The 27,718-nt window shown below is 38.0% G+C and overlaps 1 protein-coding gene across 3 annotated transcripts in view; it reads right to left on the bottom strand.

Annotated features, from left to right (window-relative positions):
• ntrk3b (neurotrophic tyrosine kinase, receptor, type 3b) overlaps nt 1–27,718 on the bottom strand; it is a 656,085-nt gene that overhangs the window by 299,171 nt on the left and 329,196 nt on the right. For 2 of the 3 annotated variants that reach the window (XM_061963693.1, XM_061963694.1), the window contains exons 8-9: nt 21,755–22,060; nt 13,022–13,036 (exon numbers count right to left, since the gene is read on the bottom strand). In XM_061963693.1, coding sequence (XP_061819677.1) covers nt 13,022–13,036; nt 21,755–22,060 — 321 coding nt within the window. The remainder of the gene's footprint in view (nt 1–13,021; nt 13,037–21,754; nt 22,061–27,718) is intronic. The other variant, XM_061963695.1, reaches the window with a different exon arrangement.

Below are 27,718 nucleotides of genomic sequence, written 5' to 3'. Positions count from 1 at the left end.
AAACTAGCTAAAAAATCAAAATAATCAATATTTTGATTTGAGAATCGGTATTAAAACATAAAACTGGTATCGATATTTCAGCATCGATCCGCACATCACTATCAACTCCGAGCAAAATTCAATACTGGCATTTTATGCAAATTTACCTGATATGTCCGGTAAAATTCAAAAAGTAGTGTATTTTAAGTATTGCTGCTTCACAATTTTTCATAATTTTTGCGCTAAAAAATCTTCTCCATGACTTTAGACTTCTTCTGTTTGTTTGAGGTTGTCAATACTGCCACAAGTGGTGGTAAAAGGTATTACTACTTATTTTGACAGCTCTCTAAGGAGCCCTAAGGTTTAGAAACACTGATTTAGACAAGATCGCTATGATTTAGTGTGATTCTGATTATTATATATATTATCTAAAATAGCTAAAGCATCAAAATAATCAATATTTTTATTTGAGAATGGGTATCAAAACATAAGGAACTGGTATCGATATTTCAGCTACATCACTAGCAACTCTACCCTGACTGAGCAGCAGGGCATTCAACGAGCAACACGGCCCTAGAGTGATGTCAAACTGGCCCCAGAAGGAGTGTCTAAAGTGCAGCCGGGGGCCATTAACCGCCTGCAGCTATTCTTTCACTAACAGACAAAAGAAGAAATGCACAAAATACCAGCAAACGAGCATAACTGTAACAAGAATACCTTAAATTGTTGATGATATTCCAACTACCAACTGCTGTGCCGTAAATATACATACAAACTGGCATTTGCGCAGTTTAAAGTCTCATTTAGTTATTTTTTTGAATTAATGATGAGGGAAACTTTGTGGCCGCTTTGGTACAGACATTCATCTCGTAAAAAAAAGAAGACATTTTCATATTTAATATGCAAATCTGTGCGGTGAACTGTATGAAAACCACTTCAGTGGGTACACATCTGAACTATAAACACAAAGCAAATATGGAGACCCCGAGGAAATGTTAGCATTCACTAAAATGTTTATGGTTGCAGATAATGCTCACATTTATAGCGATAAAAAGTGACAAAACTGCACTTCAACTGCTTCGATTCCAGTAACAAAGTAGGTGTTCTAAAACTGCAAACATGGGTAATCGCAGGGAAAGCTGAATTGTGTGTTAATGCGCCAATGATGAAGTTGAACTGAAATCCTGGATTTTTTTTTTTTTAGAATTGTTGAAGTAGAGCACACAATTCCCAAACAGGCTGCATATTTTGAAGTTGGAACAGTTTTGAATCAGATGAAAAATGTGGGAGTTGTGGAACTTTGAAGAATGTCACATTGATTTTAATGAGAATTTCCCCCAAATTTTGGAATTTCGGGAAAAGCGAGAATTTTTTTGAAAATGGTAAAAAAAAAAAAAAAACTTGGAATGGTCTGAATGAGTTGAAATGGTTGGTGTTGGAATTTTTCAAATCGGTCGAGAAATGTTGAAGTAGTAACATGTTGAATTGAGAAATTATATTACGGAATTCCTGGAATTTTGGGAAAAGCGGGAATTTTTTTGAAAATGGTAAAGAAAAAACTTGAATGGTCTGAATGAGTTGAAATGGTTGGTGTTGGAATTTTTCAAATCGGTCAAGAAATGTTGAATTGAGAAATGGTATTACGGAATTCCTGGAATTTCGGAAAAAGCGGACATTTTTTTGAAAATGGTAAAAAATTTGAATGGTCTGAATGAGTTGAAATGGTTGGTGATGAAATCTTTCAAATCGGTCGAGAAATGTTGAAGTAGTAACATGTTGAATTGAGAAATGATATTACGAAATTCCTGGAATTTTGGGAAAAGCGGGAATTTTTTTGAAAATGGTAAAAAACTTGAATGGTCTGAATGAGTTGAAATGGTTTGTGTTGAAATCTTTCAAATCGGTCAAGAAATGTTGAAGTAGTAACATGTTGAATTGAGAAATGATATTACGGAATTCCTGGAATTTTGGGAAAAGCGGGAATTCTTTTGAAAATGGTAAAAAACTTGAATGGTCTGAATGAGTTGAAATGGTTGGTGTTGGAATTTTTCAAATCGGTCGAGAAATGTTGAAGTAGTAACATGTTGAATTGAGAAATGATATTACGGAATTCCTGGAATTTTGGGAAAAGCGGGAATTTTTTTGAAAATGGTAAAGAAAAAACTTGAATGGTCTGAATGAGTTGAAATGGTTGGTGTTGGAATTTTTCAAATCGGTCAAGAAATGTTGAATTGAGAAATGGTATTACGGAATTCCTGGAATTTCGGAAAAAGCGGACATTTTTTTGAAAATGGTAAAAAATTTGAATGGTCTGAATGAGTTGAAATGGTTGGTGATGAAATCTTTCAAATCGGTCGAGAAATGTTGAAGTAGTAACATGTTGAATTGAGAAATGATATTACGAAATTCCTGGAATTTTGGGAAAAGCGGGAATTTTTTTGAAAATGGTAAAAAACTTGAATGGTCTGAATGAGTTGAAATGGTTTGTGTTGAAATCTTTCAAATCGGTCAAGAAATGTTGAAGTAGTAACATGTTGAATTGAGAAATGGTATTACGGAATTCCTGGAATTTCGGAAAAAGCGGGAATTTTTTTAAAAATGGTAAAAAATTTGAATGGTCTGAATGAGTTGAAATGGTTGGTGATGAAATCTTTCAAATCGGTCGAGAAATGTTGAAGTAGTAACATGTTGAATTAAGAAATTATATTACGGAATTCCTGGAATTTCGGGAAAAGCGGGAATTTTTTTGAAAATGGCAAAAAACTTGAATGGTCTCAATGAGTTGAAATGGTTGGTGTTGAAATCTTTCAAATCGGTCAAGATATGTTGAAGTAGTAACATGTTGAATTGAGAAATTATATTACGGAATTCTTGGAATTTCGGGAAAAGCGGGAATTTTTTTGAAAATGGTAAAACACTTGAATGGTCTGAATGAGTTGAAATGGTTGGTGTTGGAATTTTTCAAATCGGTCGAGAAATGTTGAAGTAGTAACATGTTGAATTGAGAAAGGATATTACGGAATTCCTGGAATTTCGGGAAAATTGGGAATTTTTTTGAAAATGGTAAAACACTTGAATGGTCTGAATGAGTTGAAATGGTTGGTGTTGGAATTTTTCAAATCGGTCGAGAAATGTTGAAGTAGTAACATGTTGAATTGAGAAATTATATTACGGAATTCTTGGAATTTCGGGAAAAGCGGGAATTTTTTTGAAAATGGTAAAACACTTGAATGGTCTGAATGAGTTGAAATGGTTGGTGTTGGAATTTTTCAAATCGGTCGAGAAATGTTGAAGTAGTAACATGTTGAATTGAGAAAGGATATTACGGAATTCCTGGAATTTCGGGAAGAGCGGGAATTTTTTTGAAAATGGTAAAAAAAAAAAAACTTGAATGGTCTGAATGAGTTCAAATCGTTGGTGTTGGAATTTTTCAAATCGGTCGAGAAATGTTGAAGTAGTAACATGTTGAATTGAGAAATGATATTACGGAATTCCTGGAATTTCGGGAAAAGCGGGAATTTTTTTGAAAATGGTAAACAACTTGAATGGTCTGAATGAGTTGAAATGGTTGGTGTTGGAATTTTTCAAATCGGCTGAGAAATGTTGAAGTAGTAACATGTTGAATTGAGAAATGGTATTACGGAATTCCTGGAATTTCAGAAAAAGCGGGAATTTTTTTGAAAATGGTAAAAATTTTGAATGGTCTGAATGAGTTGAAATTGTTGGTGTTGAAATCTTTCAAATCGGTCGAGAAATGTTGAAGTCGTAACATGTTGAATTGAGAAATGATATTACGAAATTCCTGGAATTTCGGGAAAAGCGGGAATTTTTTTGAAAATGGTGAAAAACTTGAATGGTCTGAATGAGTTGAAATGGTTGGTGTTGAAATCTTTCAAATCGGTCAAGAAATGTTGAAGTAGTAACATGTTGAATTGAGAAATTATATTACGGAATTCTTGGAATTTCGGGAAAAGCGGGAATTTTTTTGAAAATGGTAAAACACTTGAATGGTCTGAATGAGTTGAAATGGTTGGTGTTGGAATTTTTCAAATCGGTCGAGAAATGTTGAAGTAGTAACATGTTGAATTGAGAAAGGATATTACGGAATTCCTGGAATTTCGGGAAGAGCGGGAATTTTTTTGAAAATGGTAAAAAAAAAAAACTTGAATGGTCTGAATGAGTTCAAATCGTTGGTGTTGGAATTTTTCAAATCGGTCGAGAAATGTTGAAGTAGTAACATGTTGAATTGAGAAATGATATTACGGAATTCCTGGAATTTCGGGAAAAGCGGGAATTTTTTTGAAAATGGTAAACAACTTGAATGGTCTGAATGAGTTGAAATGGTTGGTGTTGGAATTTTTCAAATCGGCTGAGAAATGTTGAAGTAGTAACATGTTGAATTGAGAAATGGTATTACGGAATTCCTGGAATTTCAGAAAAAGCGGGAATTTTTTTGAAAATGGTAAAAATTTTGAATGGTCTGAATGAGTTGAAATTGTTGGTGTTGAAATCTTTCAAATCGGTCGAGAAATGTTGAAGTCGTAACATGTTGAATTGAGAAATGATATTACGAAATTCCTGGAATTTCGGGAAAAGCGGGAATTTTTTTGAAAATGGTGAAAAACTTGAATGGTCTGAATGAGTTGAAATGGTTGGTGTTGAAATCTTTCAAATCGGTCAAGAAATGTTGAAGTAGTAACATGTTGAATTGAAAAATGATATTACGGAATTCCTGGAATTTCGGGAAAATCTGCAATTTTTCTAGTTAAAAAAACAACTTACTTTTTTGTGCTGATTAAGAAGAATGTTTAGGTTGTAAAATGTTTGAAATGCGTTGAAAAATGTGGAAAGAGTACTCGCCAGAAAAAAGGGTGGAAACAGGGCTTTGGAAAACCAGGAATTCTGGAAAATCCTGGAATTTTTTTAACTTGAAAGAATGAAAGTTTAAATTTACAGGATGGTGGAATGTGTTGAAGGTGGAATGGTTTGAATCAGTTGAGAAATGTTGAAGTAGTAACATGTTGAATTGAGAAATTATATTACGGAATTCCTGGAATTTCGGGAAAATCGGGAATTTTTCCAGTTCAAAAAACAACTTAGTTTTTTGTCCTGATTAAGAGGAATGTTGTGGTGGCAAAATGCTTGAAATGCGCTGAAAAATGTGGAAAGAGTAGTCGCCAGAAAAATGGGTGGAAATAGGACTTTGGAAAACTAGGAATTCTGGAAAATCATGGAATTTTTTTGAACTTGGAAAAATGAAAGTTTGAATGTACAGGATGGTGGAAAGTGTTGAAGGTGGAATTGTTTGAATCGGTTGAGAAATGTTGAAATAGTAACATGTTGAATTGAGAAATGATATTACGGAATTCCTGGAATCTTGGGAAAATCGGGAATTTTTCCAGTTAAAAAAACAACTTAGTTTTTTGTCCTGATTAAGAGGAATGTTTTGGCGGTAAAATGTTTGAAATGCTTTGAAAAATGTGGAAAGAGTAGTCGCCAGAAAAAAGGGTGGAAATAGGGCTTTGTAAAACCTGGAATTTTGGAAAATCCTGAATTTTTTTTTAACTTGGAAAAATGAGAATTTAAATTTCCAAGATGGTGGAATGTGTTGAATAAGGAATGGTTTCACTCGGTTGAGAAATGTTGAAGTAGTAACATGAAGTGAGAAATGATATTACGGAATTCCTGGAATCTCGGGAAAATCTGGAATTTTTCCAGTTCAAAGAACAACTTAGTTTTTTGTCCTGATTAAGAGGAATGCTTTGGCGGTAAAATGTTTGAAATGCGTTGAAAAATGTGGAAAGAGTAGTCGCCAGAAAAAAGGGTGGAAATAGGACTTTGGAAAACCAGGAATTCTGGAAAATACTGGAATTGTTTTTTAATTTGAACAAATTCCAAATTCCAAAAATTCCCAGATTTTCCAGAATTCCAGGTTTTCCGGGACATTTTCCCATTCAAATTGAATTGACTATTTTTTTAAACTTCCACCATTTCCACATTTTCCAACTAATTCAAACCAATCCACCTTCAACATATTCCAATCACTTTGGAAAATCTAACTATTGTTTTTTCAAGTTAAAAAAAATTCCAGGAATCCCCTGAATTACTACTTCAACATTTCTTGACTGATTTGAACAATCCCAACACCAACCATCATTAAGAACATTCAAGTTTTTTAACATTTTACTAAAAATTCCCACTTCTCCCGAAATGTCCAAATTTCCATGAAATTCCCAAATTTCCATGAAATTCCCATTTCAGTGGGACATTTTTCAAAGATCCACAATTCCCACATTTTTCATCAGATTCAAACCGGTCCAACTCCAAAATATTCAGCCTGCTCAAAATTTAAAAAAAAAAACGGATTTCCAAGAATTTCCAGTTTTCAGGGATATTTTCTCCATTCAAAATTGAATTCAAACTATCGTTTTTCCAAATTCAAAAAAATTCAATGATTTTCCAGAATTCCTGCTTTTCCAGAGCCCTATTTCCTTTTATTCTGGGGACTATTACGGCCAAATTTTTCAACCCACTTCAACTGTTCCACCGTCAAATCATTCCTCTTAATCAGGACAAAAAATTCCTGTTTTTTCCGAAATTCCAGGAATTCTGTAATACCATTTCTCAATTCAACATGTTACTACTTCAACATTTCTCAATTGATATGAAAAATTACAACACCAACCATTTCAACTCATTCAGACCATTCAAATGTTTTACCATTTTCCAAAAAAATTCCAGATTTTCCCGACATTCCCCAATACCATTTACTACTTTAACATTTCTTGACCGATTTAAACAATTCCAAAACCAACCAATGCAGCTCATTCAGGAAATTCATGCTCCTAATACATTTTCCAAAAATCCCGCTTTTCCCCAAATTTCTACATTTCCAGGAAGTTCCCATTGAAATGAATGGGACGTGTTTCCAAGTTGCACAGTTCCCACATTTTTTATCCGATTCAAACCGGTCCAACTCCAAAATATTGAGCCTGCTCAAAAAATTTAAAAAATCCTGTATTTCCCAAAATTACTAGTTTTCAGGGACATTTTCCCCATTCAAAATAAAATTCAAACTATAATTTTCCAAGTTCAAAAAAATTCCATGATTTTCCCAGAATTCCTGCTTTTCCAGTTTCCTATTTACACCCTTTTTTTCCCCTGATGACTACTCCTTCCACATTTCTCAACCCACTTCAACTGTTCCACTGTCAAATCATTCCTCTTAATCAGGACAAAAAAACAGAGTTGTTTTTTGAACTGTAAAAATTCCCGGTTTTCCCGAAATTCCAGGAATTCTGTAATACCATTGATTGATTTACCATTTACACCATTTATACCATTTCTCAATTCAACATGTTACTACTTCAACATTTCTCAACCGATTTGAAAAATTATAACAGCAACCATTCAACTCATTCAGACCATTCAATTTATTTTACCATTTTCAAAAAATTTCCAGATTTTCCAGAAATTCCCTAATACCATTGACTACTTTAACATTTCTTGACCGATTTAAACAATTCCAACACCTACCAATTCAGCTCATTCATGCTCCTAATCATTTTTCCAAAAATCCCGCTTTTCCCAAAATTTCCAAGAAGTTCCCATTGAAATGAACGGGACATTTTTCCAAGTTCCACAATTCCTACATTTTTCATCCGATTCAAACCGTTCCAACTCCCAAATATTCAGCCTACTGAAAATAGAATTAAAAAAATCCCAGATTTCCAAGAATTCCCAGTTTTCAGGGACATTTTCCCCTTTCAAAATTAAATTCAAACTATCATTTTTCCAAGTCCAAAAAAATTCCATGATTTTCCAGAATTCCTGCTTTTCCAGAGCCCTATTTCTATCCTTTTCTCCTGGTGAATACTCCTTCCACATTTTTCAACCCACTTCAACTGTTCCACCGTCAAATCATACCTCTATATCAGAAATGTTTTTTTCCCGGATTTCCCGAAATTCTGTAATACCATTTCTCAATTCAACATGTTACTACTTCAACATTTCTCAACCGATTTGAAAAATTCTAACCCAACCATTTCAACTCATTCAGACCACTCAAATGTTTTACCATTTTCAAAAAAAATTCCAGATTTTCCCCAAGTTCCTTAATACCATTTACTACTTTAACATTTCTTGACCGATTTAAACAATTCCAACACCAACCATTTCAGCTCAATCAGGAAATTCATGCTCCTAATAATTTTTTCCAAAATCCCTCTTATCCCCAAATTTCAAAATTTCCAGGAAGTTCCCATTGAAATGAACGGGACGTGTTTCCAAGTTGCACAGTTCCCACATTTTGCATCCGATTCAAACCGTTCCAACTCCAAAATATTCAGCCTGCTCAAATTTTTTTTTAAATCCCTGATTTCCAAAAAATTACTAGTTTTCAGGGACATTTTCCCCATTCAAAATTAAATTCAAACTATCATTTTTCCAAGTTCAAAAAAATTCCATGATTTTCCAGAATTCCTGCTTTTCCAGAGCCCTATTTCCACCCTTTTTCTCCTGGCGACTACTCCTTCCACATTTTTCAACCCACTTCAACTGTTCCACCGTCAAATCATACCTCTTAATCAGGACCAAAAAAAATTCCCGGTTTTCCCGAAATTCCAGGAAATCTGTAATACCATTTCTCAATTCAACATGTTACTACTTCAACATTTCTCAACCGATTTGAAAAATTCTAACCCAACCATTTCAACTCATTCAGACCACTCAAATGTTTTACGATTTTCAAAAAAAATTCCCGATTTTCCCGAAGTTCCTTAATACCATTTACTACTTTAACATTTCTTGACCGATTTAAACAATTCCAACACCAACCAATTCAGCTCATTCAGGACATTCACGCTCCTAATCATTTTTCCAAAAAATCCCGCTTTTCCCAAAATTTCCAGGAAGTTCCCATTGAAATGACTGGGACATTTTTCCAAGTTGCACAATTCCCACATTTTTCAACCTATTCGAACCATTCCAACGTCAACACATTCCACTCATCCTGGACAATCATACTAACATTTTCCCAAGTTCCAAACCAAATTCCGGTTTTCCTAGAAATTCAAGCTCTTCCACTTACAAACCATTCCAACATACAATCTATTCTTCCATTGATACTACATTCTGTCAGCATTTCAGTTCAAAGGTGTAAGGAAGGACAGTAAGGACTCCAACATGGTGCAAGGCAGCACTTGGCAGTGAAGTGTTTAATAGAGCCATGGGATGAAATGAGCACCTCTCAGCTGCACCTCCAGTCGACACTAAATAAACGACAGAATGTCACACATAAATATATATATACTGTATAGTCATCCTCCATATTACCATCATCTTCTACTATCTACTCAGCAGCCTGTCAGTCTCCTCTCCGCCTCAACTCCCTCGCTATAATCTTTCTCATTACTGAACACTGCTTGCCTCTTCCTCAACGCCTTCAATGTCTTCAATGTCTCCCCCGGCCTCCGCAGTCATCCTCCCCTGATGAGCCACCGACCCTGCACCACCGACCGTGCATCACCGCGCCCGTCAAGGTCGCACGCTTTGTTTAGACTACATACATGGTCTTGTATATACACTACTACTACTACTGTATTACAGTACTACTACTTTGTTTAGGCGTGATACATGGTCTTGTATATACAGTACTACTATACTACTATATTACAGTACTACTACTTTGTTTAGGCCTGATACATGGTCTTGTATATGCAGTACTACTACTACTATATTACAGTACTACTACTTTGTTTAGGCATGATACATGGTCTTGTATATACAGTACTACTACTACTATATTACTGTACTATTACTTTGTTTAGGCATGATACATGGTCTTGTATATACAGTACTACTACTACTATATTACTGTACTATTACTTTGTTTAGGCGTGATACATGATCTTGTATATACAGTACTACTACTAATATATTACTGTACTACTACTTTGTTTAGGCGTGATACATGGTCTTGTATATACAGTACTACTACTACTATATTACAGTACGACTACTTTGTTTAGGCTAGATACATGGTCTTTAAAACCACAATACTACTACTACTACTACTACTACTAGTACTATATTACAGTACTACTACTTTGTTTAGGCGTGATGCATGGTCTTGTATATACAGTACTACTACTATTATATTACAGTAGTACTACTTTGTTTAGGCGTGACGTTTGGTCTTTAAAACCACAATACTACCACTATTATATTACAATACTACTACTTTGTATAGGCTAGATACATGGTCTTTAGGAACACAATACTACTACTATTATATTACAGTACTACTACTTTGTTTAGGCTAGATACATGGTCTTTAGGAACACAATACTACTACTATTATATTACAGTACTACTACTTTGTTTAGGCCAGATACATGGTCTTTAGGACCATTATACTACTACTAGTACTACTACTTCTATATTGCAGTACTGCTACCCTTGTTTAGGCTATATACATGGTCTTTAGGACCATAATACTACTACTAGTACTACTACTATTATATTACAGTAATACTACTTTGTTTAGGCTAGATACGTGGTCTTTAGGAACATAATACTACTACTATTATATTACAGTACTACTACTTTGTTTAGGCTAGATACATGGTCTTTAGGACCATTATACTACTACTATTACTACTACTACTATATTACAGTACTGCTACTTTGTTTAGGCTAGATACATGGTCTTTAGGAACACAATACTAGTACTACTACTATTATATTACAGTACTACTACTTTTTTTAGGCTAGATACATGGTCTTTAAGACCACAATACTACTACTATTTTATTACAGTACTACTACTTTGTTTAGGCCAGATACATGGTCTTTAGGACCATAATACCACTTATATTACTACTACCACTATATTACAGTAATGCTACTTTGTTTAGGCTAGATACATGGTCTTTAAAACCACAATACTACTACTACTAGTACTATATTACAGTACTACTACTTTGTTTAGTCTTTATGCATGGTCTTTAAAACCACAATACTACTACTATTATATTACAGTACTACTACTTTGTTTAGGCTAGATACATGGTCTTTAAAACCACAATACTACTACTATTATATTACAGTACTACTACTTTGTTTAGGCTAGATACATGGTCTTTAGTGCCACAATACTACTACTACTATTATATTACAGTACTACTACTTTGTTTAGGCTAGATACATGGTCTTTAGGAACACCAAATATTAACATTGCTGTATGTATACTTTTGACCCAACAGATTTGCTCACATTTTCAGTAGACTCATAATAAATTCATAAAAGAACCAAACTTAATGAATGTTTTTTGTGACCAACAAGTATGTGCTCCAATCACTCTATCACAAAAGAATAAGAGTTGTAGAAATGATTGGAAACTTACGGAGCCCCTAAAGGGACAAGGAGGACATTTTTTTTTAAATCTTTTTTTATTTTTTTTATTTTTATTTTTTAGACATGTATCTCGTGCGCACAAGAAACTTTTTATAAAGTTATAAAAAAAAAATATATATATATATATACTTTTTTTTTTTTAAATTTAAATTTTTTTTAGACATGTATTTTGTGTGCATGAGAAAGAAATTATACATTTTTTAAATTTTTTTTATAACTTTATAAAAAGTTTCTTGTGCGCATGAGATACATGTCTAAAAAATAAAAAATTATAAAAAAATAAATAATTTAAAAATTATCCTTTTTTTTAATTTTAGACATGTATCTCGTGCGCATGAGAAACTTTTCATAAAGTTATAAAAAAAAATCAAAAAAATGTATAATTTTTTATTTTTTCTAGACATGTATTTCGTGTGCACGAGAAATAAATTATACATTTTTTAAATTGTTTTTATAACTTTATAAAACGTTTTTTGTGCACACGAGATACATGTCTAAAAAATAAAAAATAATTTCAAAAAAATTATAAAAAAATTATAATTTTTTTTTTAGACATGTATTTCGTGCGCACGAGAAACGTTTTATAAAGTTATAAATAAAAAAATAAAAAATGTATATATTTTTTTTTAGACATATATTTCGTGTGCACGAGAAATAAATTATACATTTTTTAATTTTTTTTTATAACTTTATAAAACGTTTATTGTGCGCACGAGATACATGTCTAAAAAAATAAAAAAATAAAAATTATAAAAAAAAACAAAATGAAAAAATTCTACTTTTTTTTTTTTAGACATGTATTTCGTGCGCACGAGAAACTTTTTATAAAGTTATGAAACAAAATTTTAAAAAATTTATAATTTTTTTTTTTTTTTTAGACATGTATTTCGTGTGCCCGAGAAATAAATTATACACTTTTAAAAAAATTTTTTATAACTTAATAAAACGTTTCTTGTGCGCACGAGATACATGTCTAAAAAAATAAAAAAAAATAAAAAAAATAAAAAAAATAATTAAAAAATTATAATTTCTTTTTTTTTTTTTTTTAGACATGTATCTATTGCGCACGAGAAAGTTTATCGTGTGCACGAGATACATGTCAAAAAAAAAAAAAATTATAATTAAAAAAACTATTTTTTTTATAACTTTATAAAAAATAGTTTCTCGTGCGCAGGAGATACATGTCTAAAAAAAACAAAAAACAATTATACAAAAATGTTTCCCCCCATGTCCCTTTAAGGGCTCCGTTGAAACTCAAGTCAGCCATGAAATTATGTTCTTTACAGGTGTATGTAAACTTTTGACCACGATTGTATGTGAAAATATGGACTTCGGGACAATTTAAGCTAAAAAAAAAAGTGAACAAACAAGACAAAACAGCACCTTTGAGCAAAGCCGGACAAACTACGACGACTCACTAAATGGTTCAGTCGACACAAATGACATCACAATCATGAGCACATGTCTCCATGGTTACTACTTATTATGTAAGCCAGTAACAACCTCCCTGGCTAAAATGTGTGTGTGTGCATGTGTGCGTGTGCAAAGCAACAGCACATCCACAAAAAAACAACAAAAAAAGGGCAAATCTAAGCAGGTTTGAGGGAAGAAAAACCAAAACACTCACCCAGTTTCACCACGTCTGCAAAGGAGAAAACAAAGAGAGTCACGCCCGGGCCGATCAACCGGCGGCAGGATATTAACCTTGGAATATTGACCGCCGGGAGACATTTGCCAGGTTTTGTGGGAGTTCAGGCCCCGTTTCCCTCGTGCGCAGGCACAATCTACCGGACTGAACCGTGCCTGAACCCTGCGACAACTGAACCAACAACCTTGTCGGGGGGGCAAACTTGAACAAGTCGAGTCGTTTGAATAAGGGATGGAAACAGAGGAGGACGGGTTGAGGGTTCGATCCCTGGCTGGAATATGCAAGCTCTTCTTCAAAAGTCCTTTAAAAGACCAAAATTGTCTTCACTGTAGTCAAAAAACGTAACAAAAAAACCCTGTGTTTGACGACAAACTTGTATATACGATGTTTACGAAACAAGATATGTCAAAATTATAATGTATTTTACTAAAAAAACAAAAGGCAGGTCCATTCAATCTAAATTATTGTAAGAGGTCTGTTAAAAACTAAAAATAGTCTTACTAAATGTTAACAAAAACACTTAAGTTATTTCCTTTTAGGACTCCAAATTCTCTTTGATGTCCAGAAAAACATATAGACCTTAGACCAGACCTGGGCATTCGGCGGCCCGCGGACCACATCCGGCCCTTTGTGAGTCCCTGTCCGTAATCATAAATTGCAAAATAAATTTAAAAAAGTATCTACAGTATGTCGAGTGTGCAAAACAATGGTGCTGCTTTTGTTTTGAAAAGCGTTATTTGTATTACTTCCGTGTGGACGTATGCTCGTGCACGATTGAGTGAATGTGAACAGCGGCAATCACAAATTACAAACCCCGTTTCCATATGAGTTGGGAAATTGTGTTAGATGTAAACATAAGCGGAATACAATGATTTGTAAATCATTTTCAAGCCATATTCAGTTGAATATGCTACAAAGACAACATATTTGATGTTCAAACTCAGAAACTTTATTTTTTTTTGCAAATAATAATTAACTTAGAATTTAATGGCTGCAACACGTGACAAAGTAGTTGGGAAAGGGCATGTTCACCACTGTGTTACATGGCCTTTCCTTTTAACAACACTCAGTAAACATTTGGGAACTGAGGAGACACATTTTTGAAGCTTCTCAGGTGGAATTCTTTCCCATTCTTGGGAGTTGTTCAACAGCCCCACAGACATATTTGGACTACAGGCAGGCCAGTCTAGTACACACACTCTTTTACCATGAAGCCACGTTGATGTAACACGTGGCTTGGCATTGTCTTGCTGAAATAAGCAGGGGCGTCCATGGTAACGTTGCTTGGATGCTGCTCCAAAACCTGTATGTACCTTTCAGAATTAATGGCGGCTTCACAGATGTGTAAGTTACCCATGTCTTGGGCACTAATACACCCCCATACCATCACGCATGCTGCCTTTTCAACTTTGCGCCTATAACAATCCGGTTTGTTCTTTTCCTCTTTGGTCCGGAGGACACGACGTCCACAGTTTCCAAAAACAATTTGAAATGTGGACTCGTCAGACCACAGAACACTTTTCCACTTTGTGTCAGTCCATCTTAGATGAGCTCAGGCCCAGCGAAGCCGACAGCATTTCTGGGTGTTGTTGATAAACGGTTTTCGCCTTGTATAGGAGAGTTTTAACTTGCACTTACAGATGTAGCGACCAACTGTAGTTACTGACAGCGGGTTTCTGAAGTGTTCCTGAGCCCATGTGGTGATATCCTTTACACACTGATGTCGCTTGTTGATGCAGTACAGCCTGAGGGATCGAAGGTCACGGGCTTAGCTGCTTACGTGCAGTGATTTCTCCAGATTCTCTGAACCCTTTGATGATATTACGGACCGTAGATGGTGAAATCCCTAAATTCCTTGCAATAGCTGGTTGAGAAAGGTTTTTTCTTAAACTGTTCAACAATTTGCTCACGCATTTGTTGACAAAGTGGTGACCCTCGCCCCATCCTTGTTTGTGAATGACTGAGCATTTCATGGAATCTACTTTTATACCCAATCATGGCACCCACCTGTTCCCAATTTGCCTGTTCACCTGTGGGATGTTCCAAATAAGTGTTTGATGAGCATTCCTCAACTTTATCAGTATTTATTGCCACCTTTCCCAACTTCTTTGTCACGTGTTGCTTGCATCAAATTCTAACGTTATTGATTATTTGCAAAAAAAGTTTATCAGTTTGAACATCAAATATGTTGTCTTTGTAGCATATTCAACTGAATATGGGTTGAAAAGGATTTGCAAATCATTGTATTCCGTTTATATTTACATCTAACACAATTTCCCAACTCATATGGAAACGGGGTTTGTACAAAATACATTAAAAAAAACATCTATGTCGTGCGTGCAATGCAACTGTGCTGCTTTTATTTTGAAAAGTGTTATTTATGGGCGTATGTCCGTGTGTAATCTGTGAGTGAAGGTGCACAGCGATAAGTGATGCCCGGTGACGCTAAAAAAAGAAAAGTCGATGACGAATGGCGTGTTTCCATCAAGACATGGCCAAGTATTTCTTTACAGAAATTAAAGGTAAAGCCGTGTGCTTAATTTGTGGTACACAGGTTGCTGTGTTTAAAGAACATCATTTGAATCTCCACTACACGACAAAGCACGAGGAAAAATACCGGAATCTGTCTGATGAAGCGCGCGCAAGGGAGGTTGATGCGTTGACGGTAAAACTGCAAACCCAACAAGGACTTTTTGCCAAATTTCACACCCCTAGAGATGCAGCCATCAGAACAAGTTTCGTCATTTCTCACAAAATCGCCAGAAAGTAAGGCGTTTTCTGACGGAGAGTTTAATAAGGAGTGCTTATTGGACTCTGTTGCGCTGATTTGCCCGGAGAAGAGGGGCGCATTTGAAAACGTGTCACTCTCCCGACGCACTGTAACGTGGCGGGTTGAGACCATCGCTGTAAAATTGGAGCTTCAGCTGAAGAACAGAACGTTCGACTTTGACTGTTTTTTCGCTGGCTTTGGATGAGAGCTGCGATGTACGTGACACCGCCCAGCTGCTCATCTTCTCACGTGGGATAACTGCAGACTTTCAAATCACGGAGGAGCTGGCAGCCATGCAGTCAATTAAAGGGGAACATTATCACCAGACCTATGTAAGCGTCAATATATACCTTGATGTTGCAGAAAAAAAGACCAGATATTTTTTTAACCGATTTCCGAACTCTAAATGGGTGAATTTTGGCGAATTAAACGCCTTTCTAATATACATCGGGAAGCTATCCGCCATTTTCTCAAACACCGAGTCAAATCAGCTCTGTTATTTTCCGTTTTTTCGACTGTTTTCCGTACCTTGGAGACATCATGCCTCGTCGGTGTGTTGTCGGAGGGTGTAACAACACCAACAGGGACGGATTCAAGTTGCACCAGTGGCCCAAAGATGCGAAGAAATTGGACGTTTGTTCCGCACACTTTACCGACGAAAGCTATGCTACGACAGAGATGGCAAGAATGTGTGGATATCCTGCGACACTCAAAGCAGATGCATTTCCAACGATAAAGTCAAAGAAATCTGCCGCCAGACCCCCATTGAATCTGCCGGAGTGTGTGAGCAATTCAGGGACAAAGGACCTCGGTAGCACGGCAAGCAATGGCGGCAGTTTGTTCCCCGCAGACGAGCGAGCTAAACCCCCTATCGACCCTAGCTTCCCTGGCCTGCTGACATCAACTCCAAAACTGGACGGATCAGCTTTCAGGAAAAAGAGCACGGATGAGGGTATGTCTACAGAATATATTAATTGATGAAAACTGGGCTGTCTGCACTCTCAAAGTGCATGTTGTTGCCAAATGTATTTCATATGCTGTAAACCTAGTTCATAGTTGTTAGTTTCCTTTAATGCCAAACAAACACATACCAATCGTTGGTTAGAAGGCGATCGCCGAATTCGTCCTCGCTTTCTCCCGTGTCGCTGGCTGTCGTGTCGTTTTCGTCGGTTTCGCTTGCATACGGTTCAAACCGATATGGCTCAATAGCTTCAGTTTCTTCTTCAATTTCGTTTTCGCTACCTGCCTCCACACTACAACCATCCGTTTCAATACATGCGTAATCTGTTGAATCGCTTAAGCCGCTGAAATCCGAGTCTGAATCCGAGCTAATGTCGCTATAGCTTGCCGTTCTATGCGCCATGTTTGTTTGTGTTGGCTTCACTATGTGACGTCACAGGAAAATGGACGGGTGGTTAAAATCAGGCACTTTGAAGCTTTTTTTAGGGATATTGCGTGATGGGTAACATTTTGAAAAAAACTTCGAAAAATATAAAAAGCCACTGGGAACTGATTTTTAATGGTTTTAACCATTCTGAAATTGTGATAATGTTCCCCTTTAAGGACAAACTTGCAATAAGAAACATATGTTTAATGTACCCTAAGATTTTTTGTTAAAATAAAGCCAATAACGACATTTTTTTGTGGTCCCCTTTATTTAGAAAAGTACGGAAAAGTACCGAAACTTTTTACAGGTGTGTTGTCGTAGGGTGTAACAACACGAACAGGGACGGATTCAAGTTGCACCAGTGGCCCAAAGATGCGAAAGTGGCAAGAAATTGGACGTTTGTTCCGCACACTTTACCGACGAAAGCTATGCTACGACAGAGATGGCAAGAATGTGTGGATATCCTGCGACACTCAAAGCAGATGCATTTCCAACGATAAAGTCAAAGAAATCTGCCGCCAGACCCCCATTGAATCTGCCGGAGTGTGTGAGCAATTCAGGGACAAAGGACCTCGGTAGCACGGCAAGCAACGGCGGCAGTTTGTTCCCCGCAGACGAGCGAGCTAAACCCCCTATCGACCCTAGCTTCCCTGGCCTGCTGACATCAACTCCAAAACTGGACAGATCAGCTTTCAGGAAAAGAGAGCGGATGAGGGTATGTCTACAGAATATATTAATTGATGAAAATTGGGCTGTCTGCACTCTCAAAGTGCATGTTGTTGCCAAATGTATTTCATATGCTGTAAACCTAGTTCATAGTTGTTAGTTTCCTTTAATGCCAAACAATCGTGTCGTTTTCGTCGGTTTCGCTTGCATACGGTTCAAACCGATATGGCTCAATAGCTTCAGTTTCTTCTTCAATTTCGTTTTCGCTACCTGCCTCCACACTACAACCACCCGTTTCAATACATGCGTAATCTGTTGAATCGCTTAAGCCGCTGAAATCCGAGTCTGAATCCGAGCTAATGTCGCTATACCCTCTGTTCTAACCGCCATGTTTGTTTGTGTTGGCTTCACTATGTGACGTCACAGGAAAATGGACGGGTGTATATAACGACGGTTAAAATCAGGCACTTTGAAGCTTTTTTTAGGGATATTGCGTGATGGGTAAAATTTTGAAAAAAACTTAGAAAAATATAATAAGCCACTGGGAACTGATTTTTAATGGTTTTAACAATTCTGAAATTGTGATAATGTTCCCCTTTAAAGAGACAACCACAGGTAATGACTTGTTCACATAGGTAAATGCGAGTTTGGACATGTTAGGACTGAAATGGGACAAGCTGGCAGGTGTGACAACAGATGGTTGTCCAAATCTGACGGGGAAAAATGTTGGACTTTTTAAGAGGATGCAGGATAAAGTGACAGAAATTGACATGTTTGCATTGTTTTATACATCAGGAAGTGTTGTGTAAGACAGTGTTCAAAATAAAACCATCAAAAGCAATCTGCTTTTGTACAAAGTTAAGTTAGGTTAAATGAAATTATTATTATTATTATTATTTATCTCACGGTATATCAAAAATAATTTCAGCAAAATTGTATTCAAATATTGTCGGTGTGGCCCTCCAGCAGTGCTCGGGTTGCTCACGCGGCCCCCGGTAAAAAATTAATTGCCCACCCCTGCTTAGACAAATATTGCAAAACGACTTTGATGTTGGCGAATTTGTTCATTAAAATCTTCTTTGATGTTTACACATACTGGTATTTTAGGTTGACTCAAGACTAGCATGTGTAACATATCGTATATGTACGATTTCATCGTAACAAAACTGTCTGATGTAGGCAGAGTTGGTTAGGCTTTAAATTGTTTTTGATGTTAATGTCATGTCTGTGTAATCATGTTTTGTTTTAGTCATGTTTTGTTTAGTTATTGGACTCTTTAGTTTCTGGCTTTTCACTCCCTTGTCTTGTTTCCATGATTACCCATTAGTTTCACCTGTTCCACGTTTGGACTCATTGTGCACTCTTGTTTGTCACCATAGCAACCCATTAGTTTTCACCTGTCACGTCACGCACCTGTTTCACGTTTTGAGTCACGCACCTGTTTTCGTTAACCATGTCTGTAGTATTTACGTTCATTGTTTTCAGTTTGTCTGTCTGGTGACATCCCACATTTATGCTCTGCACATTTCTGACATTTTTTTCATGTCCATCGTTCACGCTGCTCCTTTTGTCCGTGCCAAGTAAGTTTTGTTTATTAATGCCACAGTTAGTGTTTTTTTTTTGTTGTTCATAGTTTATGACTTTGTGCAAGTATTTGTTTTCATAGCCAAGTTGTTTCTCCGCCACTGTGCGCGCTTTTCGTTTGTACTTTTTTTTGGATAAAATTAAATAAATATGTTCTCACATTCCCGTCTCGCCCGAGCCAACTTTCCGTTGCCTTCTAGAAAAACTAAACCCCAGGACCAAGTCATGACAGTTAACAAAAACAAGTACGTTGTTTGTGAAAAAACTAAATAATCTTCATTATTGACAAAACACAATGCTACGTATTCCGAAGTCTTTCAAGTTTGACGCACGGGGTTTGTTTGGTTCAATGAAGGATCTGCGATGTTCACAAAAATACAATTGGTCGTCGGAAGACGAAACTGTCCACAATGTTTAGCAAAACATTAAAAACTATGTTTTGCTCTTGGATGCTGTGGGGCTGTCTTGGTTGACAAGACTCTGCAGCATCGCGTGGACATCGGGGGCGGTACCACTGGATTGGCAGACCGGGGTGGTGGTTCCTCTCTTTAAGAAGGGGAACCGGAGGGTGTGTTCTAACTATCGTGGGATCACACTCCTCACCCTTCCCGGTAAGGTCTATTCAGGTGTACTGGAGAGGAGGCTACGCCGGATAGTCGAACCTCGGATTCAGGAGGAACAGTGTGGTTTTCGTCCTGGTCGTGGAACTGTGGACCAGCTCTATACTCTCGGCAGGGTCCTTGAGGGTGCATGGGAGTTTGCCCAACCAGTCTACATGTGTTTTGTGGACTTGGAGAAGGCATTCGACCGTGTCCCTCGGGAAGTCCCGTGGGGAGTGCTCAGAGAGTACGGGGTATCGGACTGTCTGATTGTGGCAGTCCGCTCCCTGTATGATCAGTGCCAGAGCATGGTCCGCATTGCCGGTAGTAAGTCAGACACGTTTCCAGTGAGGGTTGGACTCCGCCAAGGCTGCCCTTTGTCACCGATTCTGTTCATAACTTTTATGGACAGAATTTCTAGGCGCAGTCAAGGCGTTGAGGGGATCTGGTTTGGTGGCTGCAGGATTAGGTCTCTGCTTTTTGCAGATGATGTGGTCCTGATGGCTTCATCTGGCCAGGATCTTCAGCTCTCACTGGATCGGTTCGCAGCCGAGTGTGAAGCGACTGGGATGAGAATCAGCACCTCCAAGTCCGAGTCCATGGTTCTCGCCCGGAAAAGGGTGGAGTGCCATCTCCGGGTTGGGGAGGAGATCTTGCCCCAAGTGGAGGAGTTCAAGTACCTCGGAGTCTTGTTCACGAGTGAGGGAAGAGTGGATCGTGAGATCGACAGGCGGATCGGTGCGGCGTCTTCAGTAATGCGGACGCTGTATCGATCCGTTGTGGTGAAGAAGGAGCTGAGCCGGAAGGCAAAGCTCTCAATTTACCGGTCGATCTACGTTCCCATCCTCACCTATGGTCATGAGCTTTGGGTTATGACCGAAAGGACAAGATCACGGGTACAAGCGGCCGAAATGAGTTTCCTCCGCCGGGTGGCGGGGCTCTCCCTTAGAGATAGGGCGAGAAGCTCTGCCATCCGGGAGGAGCTCAAAGTAAAGCCGCTGCTCCTCCACATCGAGAGGAGCCAGATGAGATGGTTCGGGCATCTGGTCAGGATGCCACCCGAACGCCTCCCTAGGGAGGTGTTTAGGGCACGTCCGACCGGTAGGAGGCCGCGGGGAAGACCCAGGACACGTTGGGAAGACTATGTCTCCCGGCTGGCCTGGGAACGCCTCGGGGTCCCACAGGAAGAGCTGGACGAAGTGGTTGGGGAGAGGGAAGTCTGGGCTTCCCTGCTTAGGCTGCTGCCCCCGCGACCCGACCTCGGATAAGCGGAAGAAGATGGATGGATGGATGGATTTTGCCTTGCAAAACCAGATCCCGTAACTTCAAAGGATACATTTATGACAAAACCACGCATGCTAACGTTAGCTTAGCATGAAGCTGCGGTATCTGACAAAAAGTGAATAGGGTTTCTTCTCAAACATTGTTGTTGTTAGCTAGCTTGTCATGTTTTGTTTTTTTGCACAGTACAACAGTATTTTGTTCGTAGCAAACGGACCAAACCAGTATAGCGGAGGCGGACTCAAGCTGTTACGGTGTCAGTTCTATGTCTGACAGCTTCCGGGTCTAAAGTGGACCGTGAGTCCTCAGTCTTTTCGTGGAGAAAATGGATGGATGGATGGAATCTAGATGAGTGAGGGTATGCAAAACCAAGTGGTAGTAATGACGTTTACGAGTCCAGAACCAAGCTGACCTAACCCACTCACCTTCGTCATCGAGGCCCGGCGCCATGAGGAAGTGACCGTACACCGTCTTGTTGACCGTCCCCAGAGAGTTGCTGGCCTCCAGGGTGTAGTTGCCGTTGTTGATGTGCGTGGGGTTCTGCAACGTCAGGCAGCCTTCCAGGTAGTCGTGGTATTCCATCATCTCCGTACGGATGTACTGGTTGTGGATGATCTCCTTGTTCTTGTGGAACCAGCGCAGCTTGGGCTTGGGGGAACCTCGCACCGTGAACTCGATGCAGGTGTCATGGCGCTGCTCGGGCTCGGCCAGTGTCAGGATGACGGGGGGAACTGTGGGTGAGAAAGGGAGAGTCGACCGGATTAGACCGGAACCGTTCAGGGCAATTGCCTGGTGTGAATACACCCTTAAAAATACCCAGTTATGACTTTTTAATGATGTTGTAATCATTGAGCACCAAACGTGAGAAAAACGTATCATCTTCTCAACTTGTTTGCTCCACTTTTGAGACAACAGGCGTTGCTTACTAGACTTAGACTTAGACTTAGACTTAGACAAACTTTATTGATCCGCAAGGGAAATTGTTCCACACAGTAGCTCAGTTACAAAGGATGGAAAGGTATACAGGTATAAAGTAAACTAAAGACCCCCTCTCACGTTTACACCCAACACTTGACAAAAGACAACTTTTTATTAAAAAAATAAATACAAAATAAATCAGGCTTATTTGTGCATATTTAAAAGAATGTTTGAAATTTGGCCAATATTGTATTTATTTTTCCAAAGAGCCTCTATTTTTATTGGTGTATAGAATAATAATAATATATTTTATTTGTAAAAAGCACTTTATATTGAGTAAACAACCTCAAAGTGCTACATTGTATTAAAAAATAAAATAAAAAAATAAAAAGATAATACAAATAAATACAAATAAAAACTAGAACAGCCTAATAGCTAGAACTAGTAAGCATATATCTAAAAAAAGGCTTTTCTAAAAAGAACGTTTTTTAAGCCTTTTTTTTTTTAAGCATTCACAGTCAGCGGCGGAGCAGAAAGCCCGGTCTCCCATTGTTCGTAGTTTTGTCCTCGGAGGTTGGAGGAGGTTAGCTTGTCCGGAGCGGAGGTGTCGTGTGGAGGATTTGGGGGTGAGCAGTTCTTTGAGGTAGAGGGGGGCATTTCCATGGAGGCACTGGTGGGTTAGTAGGGAGACTTTGTATTCAATCCTGAGTGGAACAGGAAGCCAGTGAAGGGATTTGAGAACTGGTGTGATGTGGTCGTATTTACGCACTACAGAATGTATAGAAAAGTATAATTCCGTATATTAGAGGTGTGCACGAAAAATTGGTTCACATCCGAATTATTAATCCTGATTCTAAATCGATTCATAATTTTCCCCAAAAAATATATATATATATTTATTTTATATATATATATATATATATATATATATATATATATATATATATATATATATATATATATATATATATATATATATATATATATATATATTTTTTTTTTTTTTATTTATTTTTTTTTTTCAATAAGAGTCCATTTTTAAAAATATGTTTTTAGGTTATTTTTATGCAACCAAAAGGAGCTTTTCTAACCTGTAACCAATTTTAAAAATATTTAAAAGTATTTCCAATTCATTGTCAATGGGGAGAATTACGGGAAATTCTGGGAAAACTGGGAATTTTTGGGAAAAGGGACAACATGTTTTGCGCTTGACATATGTGAAGATCAGTGTGGTTGAAAGGTCGGAATCGGTAAAGTGAAGTGTGAAGTGAATTATATATATATATAGTGCTTTACTCTAGTGACTCAGAAGCGCTTTTACACAATATCTAAGTTACATTTAAACCACTGGGAGCAGGTGGGTAAAGAGTCTTGCCCAAGCACACAACGGCAGTGACGGGGATCGAACCTGGAACCCTCAAGTTGCTGGCACGGCCACTCAACCATCCGAGCTATACCGCCCCACAAAAAAATGGTAAAAAGGGTAAAAAATGGCATAAAATGTTGAGATTTTTGGGCAATGTATAACGTATTGATTTGATCCCATTGATTTGAATGGGAATTTCCCTGAAATTTGGGAATTTCCGGGAAAAACTGGAATTTTTGGGGTAATACAGCAGTTGTCCTCAATGATCTGAATGGGTTGCTGTTGGAATTTTTCAAAACGGCTGAAAAATATTGACGTAGTAACACATTGAATTTAAATGCGTATTTCGGAATTCCTGGAATTTCGGGAAAACCGGGAATTTGTACGAAAAAAAAAATGTAAATTTTGTTGTACCAATTAAGAAGAATGTTTTGAAGGTGGAATCTTCTAAAGAAAAAACGGTTGGGAAATGTGGACTTTGACAACTTTCCAGGAAGAGGTGAAAACAGGGCTTTGGAAAACCGGGAATTCCTGGAATTTTTTTTTCAACTTGGAAAATGGTAGTTGGATTGTTCAAGGTGAGTGGAGTGTGTGGCTGGTGGAATGGCTGAGAAATGTAGGAATTGTGCCAGTTCGAAAAATGGCCCATTCATTTTCAATGGACAAAATGACCCAGAAGACAGGGAATTCTGGGTAACTGTTTTTTTGTTTGTTTTTTTTTCCCATATGAAAGTATCTAAGGAGTGGGCAATAGAAGAGCAATGCGTTATTCTTTATAATACAAGGTGAGAGGGAGGGAGTAGGCTCAGTTTAGAGGGGAGTGAGAGCTTATGGCGCAACTCAGTGGAGACAATGAGTGAACTCTAAACTTGGACATTCACACAATTACATTGCGAACATAAGCTTGAATCGAGAATCGATTCTAAATTGAATCGTCAACCCAGGAATCAAAATCGGATCAAATCGTTAGGTGCCCAAAAATTCACACGTTTGTTTTCTTCATATACCGATACTAATATGCATATATATATATATATATATACACACATATATATATATATACACACACATATATATATATATATATATATATATATATATGTGTGTATATATATGTATATATATATATATATATATATATATATATATATATATATATATATATATATATATATATATATATATATATATATATAAAAGCGCTATGTAAATATAATTCACTTCACTTGATAATTAGGAGGTTGTCTACAGCCATTATTTGCCTTAGTAGGCCACGCCCCCTCTCGGACATACCGCACATCCGTCGAGCGGAAACCGCTAATTGGAGCATTTACAGTAAGCAGCAAATAAACGTGTCTGTTTGGTGTTTTGCGACGCCATAAAACAGATAAATAAAAGAAAGCAATTTGCAGGTTTGTTTCATCAGCGATGTATCTGCTGCTTTGCAACCAGCATGTTACATCATCAAAGACAAAACCAGCTGGCAGACGGCGCTACCTGGCAAGCCAGCACCCGTTCTGTTCTGTTCCTCATACAAGGGGATCGAACGTGCGCACACACACACACACTTTTTAATGCCACTCCAAACTCCCCTCAGTGAAGCACAGGCGTGTTTACGTAAGAGCAGCACGGCTGCAGTGAAGCAGGCCACCAAATACTTTCGTTAATAAGGAAGCTCTTCTTTTGCGGCAAACGAGACAGGATGGCACGGTGAGGAAGTGGAAAAAATATCACCTTTGTGGGTATTTTGAGAGCTTTAGCGACTGTTAATAGAGCACAACTGACAGTACGCAACATGAATGAACGGTGTGATCAGTATCGGTATTTGTATCTACCGATCTCACTCACGGATGATCGGTATCGGAATCTTTAGTATAAATCCATGATCGGAACATCCCTAATATAATTGATTATTTATTAAATAACTTAATTATTTTTTACGAATTTAATGATTATTTCTTGATTTTACAAAACTCAAAACTCTTTTACTACAAAGCCACGCTGTTGTAACACGTGGCTCGGCATCGTCTTGCTGAAATAAGCAGGGGCGTCCGTGGTAACGTTGCTTGGATGGCAACATATGTTGCTCTAAAACCTGTATGTACCTTTCAGCATTAATGGTGCCTTCACAGATGTGTAAGTTACCCATGCCTTGGGCACTAATACACCCCCATACCATCAAAAATGCTGGCTTTTACACTTTTGCGCCTAGAACAATCCGGATGGTTCTTTTCCTCTTTGGTCCGGAGGACACGACGTCCACAGTTTCCAAAAAACTATTTGAAATGTGGACTCGTCAGACCACAGAACACTTTTCCACTTTGCATCAGTCCATCTTAGATGAGCTCAGGCCCAGCGAAGCCGGCGGCATTTCTGGGTGTTGTTGATAAATGGCTTTCGCTTTGCATAGTAGAGTTTTAACTTGCACTTACAGATGTAGCGACCAACTGTAGTTACTGACAGTGGTTTATTGAAGTGTTCCTGAGCCCATGTGGTGATATCCTTTACACACCGATGTCGCTTTTTGATGCAGTACTGCCTGAGGGATTGAAAGTTACGGGCTTGCCACTTACCTGAAGTGATTTTTCTAACTGAGGAGACACATTTTTGAAGTTTATCAGGTGGATTTATTTCTCATTCTTGCTTGATGTACAGCTTAAGTTGTTCAACAGTCTGGGGGTCTCCCTTGTGGTATTTTAGGCTTCATAATGCGCCACACATTTTCAATAGGAGACAGTTCTAGACTACAGGCAGGCCAGTCTAGTACCTGCACTCTTTTACTATGAAGCCACACTGTTGTAACACGTGCAGAAAGTGGCTTGGCATTGTTTTGCTGAAATAAGCAGGGGCGTCCATGAAAAAAATCTTGCTTGGATGGCACCATATGTTGGTCCAAAACCTGTATGTACATTTCAGCATTAATGGTGCCTTCACAGATGTGTAAGTTACCCATGTCTTGGGCACTAATACACCCCCATACCATCACACATGCTGGCTTTTACACTTTGCGCCTATAACGCCTTTTTAGTCCGGAGGACACGACGTCCACAGTTTCCAAAAAACAATTTGAAATGTGGACTCGCCAGACCACAGAACACTTTTCCACTTTGTATCAGTCCATCTTAGATGAGTTCAGGCTCAGCGAAGCCGGCGGCGTTTCTGGGTGTTGTTGATAAATGGCTTTCACTTTGCATAGTAGAGTTTTAACTTGCACTTACAGATGTAGCGACCAACTGTAGTTACTGACAGTGGTTTTCTGAAGTGTTCCTGAGCCCATGTGGTGATATCCTTTACACACTGATGTCACTTTTTGATGCAGTACTGCCTGAGGGATTGAAAGTCACGGGCTTGCCGCTTACCTGAAGTGATTTTTCCAACTGAGGTGACACATTTTTGAAGCTTTTCAGGTGGAATTATTTCTCATTCTTGCTTGATGTACAGCTTAAGTTGTTCAACAGTCCGGGGGTCTCCGTTGTGGTATTTTAGGCTTCATAATGCGCCACACATTTTCAATGGGAGACAGGTCTGGACTACAGGCAGGCCAGTCTAGTACCCGCACTCTTTTACTATGAAGCCACACTGTTGTAACACGTGCAGAAAGTGGCTTGGCATTGTTTTGCTGAAATAAGCAGGGGCGTCCATGAAAAAAATCTTGCTTGGATGGCACCATATGTTGGTCCAAAACCTGTATGTACCTTTCAGCATTAATGGCACCTTCACAGATGTGTAAGTTATCCATGCCTTGGGCACTAATACACCCCCATACCATCACACATGCTGGCTTTTACACTTTGCGCCTATAATGCCTTTTTGGTCTGGAGGACACGACGTCCACATTTTCCAAAAAACAATTTGAAATGTGGACTCGTCAGACCACAGAACACTTTTCCACTTTGTATCAGTCCATCTTTGATGAGTTCAGGCCCAGCGAAGCCGGCGGCATTTCTGGGTGTTGTTGATAAATGGCTTTCACTTTGCATAGTAGAGTTTTAACTTGCACTTACAGATGTAGCGACCAACTATAGTTACTGACAGTGGGTTTCTGAAGTGTTCCTGAGCCCATGTGGTGATATCCTTTACACACTGATGTCGCTTTTTGATGCAG

This window comes from Nerophis lumbriciformis, linkage group LG06, assembly GCF_033978685.3.
Source record: "Nerophis lumbriciformis linkage group LG06, RoL_Nlum_v2.1, whole genome shotgun sequence".
Taxonomy (NCBI): domain Eukaryota; kingdom Metazoa; phylum Chordata; class Actinopteri; order Syngnathiformes; family Syngnathidae; genus Nerophis; species Nerophis lumbriciformis.
Note: the sequence above shows the minus strand (reverse complement) of the source record. Positions and strands in the feature narration are given on the sequence as shown.